We start from the raw sequence: 12,168 nt of genomic DNA, 5'->3' as shown, positions 1-12,168 counted from the left end.
ATTAAGATTTACTTTTAGCTTTCGATTTTAGATTTAGATTTAGATTTTAGATTTGGGCCTACATTTGAATCTAGATTTAGATTAAGGTATACATGTATTTAGATGTTGAAAAGTTGAAAAGCACGAAATAAAGAATGTGCAAATTACGTCGAAAATTCTCAAACCATTTTGCTTGTCATCTTAAAAATATAATGAATGTGATTGTAAAATTTAGAGTGAGAAATATTGATTTTATGTGAAAGTACATCCAACCTCACAGCTTCCTTTAAAGGCTTTACAATATTCGTCATCGATTTGACAGTAGACATTCAGTAATGATTTGCACATATCATTCCAAAAACAAAAGGTACATAAATATCAAATTTCCACTCCTTAATTGAAAGCAAATGAGCGCTGTGCGCAATGAGAGTGAACATTACAAGAAAGATTTAGAAAAAAATAAATAAAAGGAGGACTGGAGGGTTTGGACGAGGAGTACGAATCAGCAAATAGGGCATCCTCTTGAGGGGCATTCAGTGATGAGAAACATCGAAAGTAATCAGATAAGGTGTCAAACACTAAATCATGACAATTTAAAGAGGAACAATAGTTTATCGAATACATATAAGACAAGTTCTAGTCAAGATCATGAAAGTTGCGGTTTGCATTGAAAAAAAACGTTTGGCGATGTAGCCTATTGCGGTAGGCGTTTCGCTTATAGAATATTATGCCCGAAAGAAGCCGAGGCCGAATTTGCCATAAATACAGGCTCCGAATACAAATATGCCTTCCGATATCTTTAACAAATAACGAATAACATTACTTGAGGAAATCACGTCTAAAACCTATTTGATTGATCAGTAAAGAAATGATTATGCTTATGGAAAAACAAAATCTTTTCGCCATGTACACCATCGCTCAGAGCACAGCAAAATGTGCTTAAAAAATGCATTATATATAAGAATTTCACGTGGTTTGAAACCGAAAGCAAGATATTTATTATTTATAGTCCTACTGACTCCCTGAAAATAAATTTAAAAAAAAATACCAAGTGAATGTCCAAGAAGCATTAAGGGAAACGGAGAAAATAAAAAAAGTGGTGCTATTTGAATTTCGAAACCCTAAAAACTCTTTGTGGATCTGATTAGACATTGGTGTTTTTCTGAAATGAAATTCCACGGGGTAAGCGTGTATAATCCCAAGTTTTCTTTTGGTTTTTGGGGGGTATGGGAATTATCTCTTTCACTTCCCTTGGTAGGTCTAGGCCTAACCTAATTCATAAAAACAATTTCTACACTCTAAAAACGCCGATTAAAATTTTACTCAAATTGGGTAGAAAGGGAACATGCATGTTTGCTGGGTATTTTTTTATAACCCGAAATTGGGCTATTTCAACGCAACATTGTGTAACATTTACAACATATTGGGTATCTTTCTACCCAACCAACATGCATGTTCCCATTTTACCCAATATTGGGTAAACCTTGTTTTAGAGTGTATCATTACGTCAATTAGCCTAGGCTTCATTGAAGATATCACTCAATGATTATTAAGATTAATGTTATACAGAAACCTTGTGATTGAATGGCGACAGAGATCGTGGAGGGCTCGTGACACAAAGATTAGCGATCAATCGCTAAATGAACTGACCAATCAAGATCAATTTTACTCGCGCATTTGGCTCAAAATTCTGACCCGGAACCAATCAGAAGTGTTCTTTCATAATTGCTACTCATCGTTAAGCCATGTAAGCTTTGTGTTATACATGCATAGCCCAGGGCCCAGTGATATTAATATTTGCGAACATAGATTGTCGGTGAGGCAAATATGCATGTCATAATAATGGTCAAGTTTCAAAATTGATAATCACTTATCATCCTTAAAGGTCAAGTCCACCTCAGAAAAATGTTGACTGAATAAATAGAGAAAAATCTAACTCGCATAACTCCGAAAATTTCATCAAAATCGGATGTAAAATAAGAAATTTATGAAATTTTACTGAGTTTCGCTTATTTTTCACAAAAGAGTTATATGCACAACTAAGTAATGGAAGTGGCATGCAAATGAGACAGTCGATGATGTCCCTCAATCATTTCTTTTGTGTTTTTTTTATTGTTTGAATTAAACTATATTCAATTTTTTACAGATTTATAAGGATCAACCTGACTGAACCATATAGTATTAAACAATGCTCATTCCACATGTTCAGGGGGGAATTAGCCTTTTTTACTTGACAATGAGGAGAAAATTAGAATATGTCATATTTCATACAATGAAATACGAAAGAAATAGTGGGTGGATGACGTCATCAGTCTCCTCATTTGCATACCAACCAGGATGTGCATTTACTTTTTTGTGATATTAAGCAAAGCTTTAAAATGTCATAACTTTCCTATTTTACATCTGATTTCGACGAAACTTTCAGTGTTATGCTTGTTGCATTGTTCTTTTTTTTCATTCAAATCAACATTTTGTTGGGATGGACTTGTCATTTCAGATGCCAAGTAAAGTGTAACTAGGAATAAAGATGTGTGTTGTAAACCATATACATGTATATTGTAAGCAGAGCATTACAAATTAAACAACGTGTATAAATATCATACAGCATGACTTACGGTTGTTCTTTAAGAGCTTTAAAGATAGTTTAACTTTAAAAATATATGCTAATAAAATTTCAAACTATAACGTCCAACTTTTAAGCAACATAATATATAAGATTGAGCATTTCATGTTTAAAGTATATACACTTTTTGTTTATAAACAAAATGTTTAAATCTCACAACAGCTGATCAGTTCATCCATGTTGTATAAATATGATAATTTTATTACACTGTTTATATATCTGAACATGACAGTGGTCATTTTTACAGTTTAAACAAGTGCTAAAATCTTTTTTTACATTTAATTTCAATAAAAAAAGGCATGTATGCATGCATGGTTCTTTTAACTGTTAAGCAACTACTGTAAGGTTCATTAATATTAGCGTTGTATAAATTTTAAAAGCGTTTTTACTGCGTGTGCTTTCTTTTTTCATTTATCGACAAGAAACCCACGGTGAACATGGAATACAAGGACCAATGGCGCAAGAGATAGCAGACTGGGAGATAGAGAGAGGGGGGGTTGAGAAATTTGACACATGGTGATGTCCAAGACCTTTGAGAATAGTGGATTGAATATTAAGCAAAGAAGCACTCATCATTCCAATATTAAGTTTCAATGTAAATATGCGCCACAAAATACGTCCCACAATGCCAACTATTCAGGCCGGTTTCAACCCTGCGTGCACACCTATAGCCAGCCTGGCCTGCCTAGGCAATATAGGCCTCCCTTTTGTTTTAACATTCTGAAGAATAATAATTATGACTGTCATTTCTAAGAATTAAAAAGGAGGGTTTGTAATTTTTGTTATCATCATGTTCCAAACTCTTAGAATCACATTATCAACATGAACAATAGAAGTTTACTATAGCGCAAACTTGGCAAATGAATGTCGGCATCTCTATATACATGATGTACCTCTCTTTATTTTACCACATTAATTTCCCGTCATTCTCAATTAAAAGAAGAGGGAATGTGCATTGAAGAAACAGAATCAAATTTTTGAAAATGACCTTGATCATGAAACTAATTCTCTTTCTTTCTTTTTTATTTCAAGAGTTGTCTCAAAATGTGCATTGTCTTGATGATGTAGTTATAGTGCATAGTATTATTCAGTCGGTATACTCGGTAGTTTTCTTGAAATGAGAGCTTAGCCACATGGGAGGAATACTTTAAATTAAATGATATCGGACTGGATATCACAACTTCCTGAATATCAGATTAAATCGCAGGACACTTTATGAAAGCGATCAGTTCTTGCCAGAAATGGGTATAACTTCCGGTTCAAGCTCTACATCAAGAATTTCCTTAATATGTTATCTGCGCATGTCTCTCAAGACATTGGGCTGTGTCGGAGGAAAATTCAATTAATCGAGCGAAAATATTTAGCTAATTGTGTTTGCAGAGAGGGAAAAGATTCAAGAGGGAGAATGTAAGTTCAAGTTCGAAGTACTTCTGGGACGAGCTGGAATGACATCGCGCAGACAACAGGCATTTGTCATCAGGCGCGAATGACGAGCGGCTATCAACTGGAATCCATCGGGGAGACTCAGGCGGGGAGGAATCTCTAATTGCCGCTACATCTTTCGATGAGACACTGGTTGGTTAAGTTGATGAGTCGGACGAAAGACTGCTTTGGCGGGATGAAAACATCATGAAAGAGAATATTGGATGGGCGGGGTGGGCGATTGGGGGTGAATTCTTAAATTTCAAATAAGAAGAAGGGTTTATTAAGCTGAAGATGTTGCAGAAACTTCCTTTTTAGAAAAATATATGACATTTTACAATATCTTTTAATGATTATCCACTAATGATGTTAATATTACCAGTTCATCCATTCATATATCGACACAAATTGGCCTATATTGGATAATACGTGTACACAATTAAATTTCCTTTAATCTTTCAGTCAATGTAGAATACAAAAAAAAGGATTCAACTAAACACAAAACGTTTCCGAAATGTAAAGTATGCCCACATAATGTTCTGTCTATCAATCAATAAGTTCTCTTAATTTCTCAGCATTATTTGCTTTTGACCTATTCAACTTTTCAAAAAAAAGGTTTAATTAGTTTCTACATTTCAAACAACATATGTGAAATAAATACAAAATGCAAAAAAAAATCCTGTGTCTAAGAGATACTTGTAAGTTACAATATAACACTAATATACTTCATTTTGTAAAAAAAAAATGTTTTTGTTTTGTTGTTATTTTCTTTTATCCTCTCTTTGCAATAAGAACGTTTGGAAACTGTGACCTGTACATTGTGGCATTGTTTATTTAGTTCCAAATTTATTTGTTTACGAATCATTCCTTGTTTACTGAGTATTAATATAGAATCGATGATAAAACAAATGCGAATTGAATTGAATATGACAATTTGCTCTATAGAAAATATTCAATCGATCAACTGTTCACTCCGATACACTAATTATCTTTCTATAAATTAAATTGTAATATTTGAAAATCATTGAAAAATGGTATACCATTTTTCAATGATAGATACTTATTTTATTTTGAAAACATTATAATTATTCTTCTTTTTCACCCATCTTACTCACACACTGCAAATGATAACAAACCACAGTATAAACATTGGAGACAGATAATTTGTTTTTGCAAGCATAAGACTCTGGAATAAAGTTCACATAAACCATAAACATCGGAAAATATTCAACATTTAGAAAACTTTAAGCAATATTAAAAAGCATTAATTGTTATGTGGTATATAGCAATATGCCTGTCTAATGCCAATCTATTGGGGTTTTATTTTACTGGGATCCTACAGTAATTAAATATTCCTTCAACCCGTTACTCATAAAAACTACGATACGTGAAATCCAGTTTCCTTCATTCTTGTTGCTATATCTGGCCAGCTTTATAGTTGCCAATAACAATCTTGTTTAAAAAGTAGGCATCAAATTAAAAAAAATAATAATTATGTAAGTAAGCACGTCTTCAAGTTAATGCAGCGGACTATCATCAATTTTAATTACTGTGCTCTACAAAATTTTTTAATCATTATATTATTTCCTTTAAAAAATGAAAGTTCGTTCTTTGATTCTATGATCATCTTGATAAAATTTTATGTAAATGTAGGGTGAGAATTGTAGGGCCTACATGTACGACTTATTTTATATCCGTTTCCTGACGTCACGGTTGGGGAGAAATCAAAATACACTTGTGTATCTTCGCTTTCACACATTTTCTTTCATTATTATCAGATAGAGAAGAGAGAGAGAGACTTACACAGTCATGTAGACAAGAGGAGGATCTATTTTGTTTCAGAAAATTGATATCAAAACCCGTCAGTTGTCGGCCATTTCCTGGTAACCAAGTTATTGTTACACACGCTGTTTTCCGTTATATATTCCTGCCTAAGCGAGGAGGCGAAGATTGATGGATCATTTTCATTTCATGACTTTAAAATTGATTCAGAATAGAAAATACTCCACAAATCAATATCTAGAGGACGAAATAGTTCATTTCATGGAAAATACCACAGGTACAAAAGATGGGGAAACTAAATCTTAAGTATGAGAGCCTGTCTAGAGCTTCGGTATAACATGGTCAGTTTGTATAAAGGATCAGTAATGTGAATTATACATGAGTATCATCAAACATTACTTTTTTTCAATATATAGCACTTCTCATTGAATGAATTTTTTTTTACCTATAAGAGTTTAGATATGCCACTTTTTCGGCAGTTAGGATTCGAATTTAAATCAAGTGCCCTCTCTTGGTAATGTTTTTAATTCTATCTGAAATAGCCGTTTGAGCAATCACTCCGGTGTTAAATTAATAGTGTCGGTTTAACACACATGGGTGTTATTACAACACTTTTGATCGTTATACATTTACACTCTTTGGTGTAATGTTCAATCTCTAGGGTGTAATTTTAACACCTCAGGGTGTGGTCCTCTATAGAGACCAACTGGTGTCAGTTTTTACAGTGCAGCAATTGGATATTAGAAAGCTACTGACAATTCAGATTAATTATGAAATCATCTGCCCATTCAAGGCCTGAAAAGGTGTTTTTGGAAAAACAAGAGAAAATACAGAGTAGTTTCATTTTGGTCACTGTTGGTTGGGCATCGAATCGATTTATATGTTTGTGAATTCATACAATAAAACACATCTTTTTAAATACTTCACAACACAACCGTTTTAGGGCGCATGCATTAATATAATCTATATAGTGAAATGAAATAGTGTTATGTGCTTTTGAGAGAATTTATCAAAACTAAAGATAGACTTTGAATAGGCATATAAAATCCGGAAGGGCGATATCATGCAATATTTATTTATTTATTTATTTATTTATTTTGTTTTATTTATTTTATACTGCAGGGTAGGCCTGTTCAGTTCTTAAAACTGCTTTACAAAGGCGCCCTGCAGTTTAAAATACATGTCAAGATAAATATAAAATATATCATCAAAAAAAAAAACATTCAACGTCAAAAATACAAAATACAAACTATTTAACATCAGAAACAATTAACATCAAAAAAATTTAGAGTGGGAAGTGACAAATTAAACATACAAGTACAAGAACAAGAAGAAAAGTTGTCACGGTTTTGTATAATTTACATGCTTCCATTAATATTTTTTATGACTTTAACAAAATAATTAATCATTTCTAAACAACCCAGTTTCCCCCCCCAGTGGGACCTAATCCGTACATACAACCTACCCGATCCATATCAAATAGTAGAATACTAAGACAAAGAGAACATAGTGATAATAATCATTAAATTAATTAAAAGAAAGAAAAATCACGACAGGATATTTCAGGAATAGAATTCAATCAATCCCGATGACTCTTATAGACTGCACATGGAAGTGAGGACAAATTCGAATCGATATGTTTAGTAGTTTATGAACCAAACTGTCGGAGAAAATAAATATCATAAACGAATATTTGATGTTTCATCATCGGCATGTTCATGGTAATGATTTCAATCATAATATGTAGGAGATATTATTTTGTTGAAGATGGGCAAAGGAAAATTTTCAGTTTAAGTAAAGGCATACCGAATTGTTTCAGAATGATGAATAAAGGTTATCATGGTTATAGTGTTGCTAACATACAGTGAAACAATAATAAACGGTTTTAATACTAGGTGACATAATGAATAACGATTATGACTCCTTAAACAAAAAAAATATATAGTGCAATAGAAAACGAAAGTTAATCAAAATCAAAACTTTATGGAAAATAATGGATGAAAATCTGGATGAAAGTTCATCTTGAAGGGATAGTTATATCGTGCACATACAATTAGAGGGAATACTTCATTAAAACAAATCACATTTGTTTTTAATATAATAGTAGATTATAATGTGCTTAATATCGAAATAGGTTGATATTTACTGCGTGTACCTCCTTCAACAAGTCATGATTATTTTCTTCAGTTGCCAACAAATATGATCTGCCCAATGACGAGTTTTGAAAGTGATGTGAACGTAAGAATTGAAAAATAAGACAGAATTGAAAAATAAAATAGAATTGAATCTGTAGTTTACAGATAGGAACTGAGGGTGAATTTGGTAACACCGAAGTTGCTAAAAATGGTAAAATAAATATATATGATTAAAAATTACGAAAATTAAGCTAAAAATTAAGATAATCCATAAAATATATATGAAAGAAATATGTCGAATAAACTTTGACAAATAAGATAATTGTAAAATGCCGAAAAATATATGAAGAGAAAATACTATGATAATATATGATCAAAGGACAACATTTTCAAGAAAATCTTAACACTCTATAAAAAATAATCCAATGTTCTTTAAAAAAATGATAATATTAAAGATAATGCATGCGTTGAGTTTTCCCATAACATGTATTTAATAAAATGTAAAACGAACAGGGCAGTTGTGGAAAGTAGTTATGTAACTGGTATTGCTACCCAGGGTAAACATGGTAAATATGATCATTGTGGTAGAAAGAAATGATATGATTAAAAATAAATTAGATTAATCATTACGTTATGGGACGTTACGTTTGTACCCTAAAACGTGCATGTGCGTTTTACTCAATTTCGTAAAACTGTATTCAACCATCATTAGGCACTGTTACAATGTATAATATTAATGAATCAAAATGTAATTGGAATTCAAGATCTTCAAAATAGAAATTGGATCTTCCAAAAAATGCTGCATTATTATATACTCTAAGTAAGGTGTAACATTCTAATTGATATATAATCAAAATAGTTGCAAATCATTCAGAGTGGCAGCAACAGGTAATACATTCACAAAGGAAATATCGGATAGCTACTTCTAATTTGGGTTCATAATCCCATGCAGGCAACGAAAGGATATAAAAAGAAATGATTTATGTCAAACAATTATCACACGCTTCAACCGAAAGGTCGAGACTCTCTCTCATCAATTACGAAATGGTTTAAACTATCGGTTAATAAAAATGAGAAAACAATTATAGGTTTCTCGAAAGACTGGTTGAGTCTCCAGAGGAGTCCTCGGAAAAGGGGGCTTAAAAGCAAAGACGCATTGATCTAAATGTAAATAACAGGTGCCAAAGAATTGAGTTAAAAGTATCCTCGTTCCCGAAAGAGCTCATATACAACAAAATGAGAGAAATTCTTACTATATCAAGACAAAAAACAGGCGAATAAGTAATCTTTTTTGTCTGAATGAGTAAGAATTACTCTCCATGGTTCATAAAAAAAATGTTGGATATTTCTCCCGAGTGTGGGGATATACTCGGCAGAAAGCAGACGATCACGCGACTATTTGGAACAAAATTGTCATGTTTTCCCCCTACACGACGAGTTCTCGTAATAAATGACTAATGATCACGTGATGTATACTGTTGTCTGCTAGTTCTTTAATTAGACTCATTTTCGGCGCCATTTGAAGAACAGTTCATGGGTCATGCGTGATAAATTCAACTAGAAACAAACTCCTCTTTCCGTTTCCTTTCATCAATATTTTCGAATAATTCAATGGATTTATTGTTTTGTCTATTTTTTGTTGTACTTAAACATGAATTATATCTTACTGTGGTGACTATAATGAGAAAATCAATCACATCCTTTTAGACATATTCTTGCATTCATGTATAGAAAAGTTTTTCGCCTGAATTTGTTGAATTTAATTCGAGAGTTGCTTCTTATCATAATGATATTGCGGTACTTTCAGCTTTTCTCTGTAAATTGGGACTTCTGCCAGGCTTGTAATGTTGATTATGTTGTCGTTAATTGCCTACAACAAATACTGATATCACAAAAACTCCTCATCAATTTCATCATTAATTTTGAAAAACCAAACAAATATTGATAGACATCTTAGTCTTAGAAACAGTAATAAAGCATTTTAATTTGGAACATCCAATGACAAATTGTTTTACATTATCATGATCAATAAGTAAATGAAGCTCTATCAATTTTTGTTTGAAGATAATCATTTCAGAAAAAAATATTTTGTTATGTATTTAATGAAATACTAGCCTACACCCTTCGTCAACCCCATACAGTAAACGTATGGGTGCAAAGCCTATGGATGTAATAATGGAAGTATAGTATTCAAATAATTATTACGAACCACCGCCAACTTTTTCTTGATTTCGATGTTTGAAAAAAATCATTCATGACTATCATATTTTAGGGGATAATACAAAGATTGTCCCATTCACAGTTCATTCATTTACTTTAGCCAACCAAAATAATGGCATGTCCTTTACAGTTGCAAATTTGATTTTCTTTAAGAGATAAGGAAATAATGGGGAATATAATACCATCACAAATTAAAAAATATAATAAAGATGAAAAATGAAATATTTTTAACAGTTGCCACACTCGATTTAATTTTTCACTCAAAGTTGTTTATGGATTTAAAATAAATCCAGATTGAATGTAAAGAGTGACCAACAGAACATCAGATTTTTATATGAATATAATTTATAGCTAACAGATTTGGATTCCATTATTTTGAGTTTGAAAGTTAATCCCGTTGATAAAAAGTTAATCCAATGTTCGGCTGGTCTCTATTCAGAGCCGATCTGGATTTATATTTTCAATCCATGAAATTTAGAGTGTATGATATGCAGATGATATTTTCTCATTGTTATGATAATAATTATGGATTAAGAATGATGCACTTGAGCACAATTTCTGGCTCATCCTGTTAATATCAAGTAAGCCCCTTATAAATCATTACAAAACACAAACTACTATATTCAGGAAGACAGTTTCGAAAGGTATAATGCCTTCACATATTCAATTCAATTTCAATTTATTTCATTTAAAATTTAAAACAATTACAAGGTAAAAATGCATATACAATAAAATAGAATGTGGAGACATCTAGTGAATTATGAATAATTTCTAGGAAGGGCAGAGGCTGGTACAGCAAATACAATTAATCTGATGTGAAATCAATTGAATATTTACAATTCTCTATGGTTGAAGGCTCTAATATTTGGAAACAAAAAGTGGTGACGAGATTTTTTTTTTCGAAAGCCTGCGACTCATGACAAAAAGCTCAAACATTTAAAGAAGATGTAGATATGAAAGAAAAGTTTAAGTTATAGGAGGAAAACGAAGCATCCAAGTTTTAAATAAATTATAGCCATGAAGATGAAAATGCAATATAAAAAAATATCACCTACCCATTCCGTTGTTATTGCTCGCCGCTAATATGCTATTGACCGTCGTGCCCATGCCGAAATTCCCCCGGGGCAGTGTCGGCGGAGTGACATCCAAACCGAGCGCTCATGCCAACTAAAGTGGTGCTACTCTCACCAGGTAGGCCATGAGCTCCTACTAAATCCTCTAGTGTCGATAACGGGCCAGGTACAGCATCCATGTCCGTTACCCTGACGTGCCGGTGGAAAGGGGAAAAAATATCGACCCCCTCTTCTTCCTTTATTTTTTCCTCTTTTAGTTATCTGGAAATCCGGGCTGGATTAAGCCGGGGTTAGAAAGAGGGGGCCCAAAGCACACACCCGCGCAGCAAGAATCCTCCGATTTGAATCCTGGTGGATTTAGGACGAAATCCAGCAACCGTAAGCTTAGGCTAAGACCCCGGTCGCAACTCGGTCTTGGCTTCCTACGCTCACTGACACAACAGCAGTGCAGCGGGGGGAAAGAAAAAATAAACCATCCAAAGCAAAAGGGCTTTATGTAGCTCGGGCAACCAGACTATTGTGATTCACTTGCACAATTTGTAACTATAACGGATAATGAAGCCTGAGTTAACTAAAAAATCGTTGACTAATTCTGGGGTTGGTGAGAAGGATTAGAAGAAGAAGTCGGCTCTCGATTCGAGAACAAGTCGTAAATTTTATGAATAGTTATGAATCTACAGGGGTGACAATTTATTGCCACCGAGCTTAGTATAATCAACCCTGGACAATATTATTTGAGAATAAGTAATACACAGACGGTTTGTGTGTGATTACATAGGGGTATGAAGAAGAGAGAGAGAGGAAGAGAAAGAGAGAGAGACTGATGTCATCAAGTTCACTGCGCATGCGTAGATTCGATCTGAGAGTCTCGACACCCCGCGACCAATCATCAATCGACCTATACTCATTTCATCGCGGTTTCTTTGACGGTCCG

General features: G+C 33.1%; 1 protein-coding gene across 1 annotated transcript in view; it reads right to left on the bottom strand.

Annotated features, from left to right (window-relative positions):
* Positions 1–11,944, bottom strand: part of LOC121405583 (pituitary homeobox x-like) — a 53,092-nt gene extending 41,148 nt beyond the window's left edge. The window contains exon 1 of the mRNA XM_041596510.1: positions 11,217–11,944. Coding sequence (XP_041452444.1) covers positions 11,217–11,268 — 52 coding nt within the window. The 5' untranslated portion in view covers positions 11,269–11,944. The remainder of the gene's footprint in view (positions 1–11,216) is intronic.
* Between the last annotated feature and the right edge of the window lie 224 nt (positions 11,945–12,168).

This window comes from Lytechinus variegatus, chromosome 18, assembly GCF_018143015.1.
Source record: "Lytechinus variegatus isolate NC3 chromosome 18, Lvar_3.0, whole genome shotgun sequence".
Taxonomy (NCBI): Eukaryota; Metazoa; Echinodermata; class Echinoidea; order Temnopleuroida; family Toxopneustidae; genus Lytechinus; species Lytechinus variegatus.
Note: the sequence above shows the minus strand (reverse complement) of the source record. Positions and strands in the feature narration are given on the sequence as shown.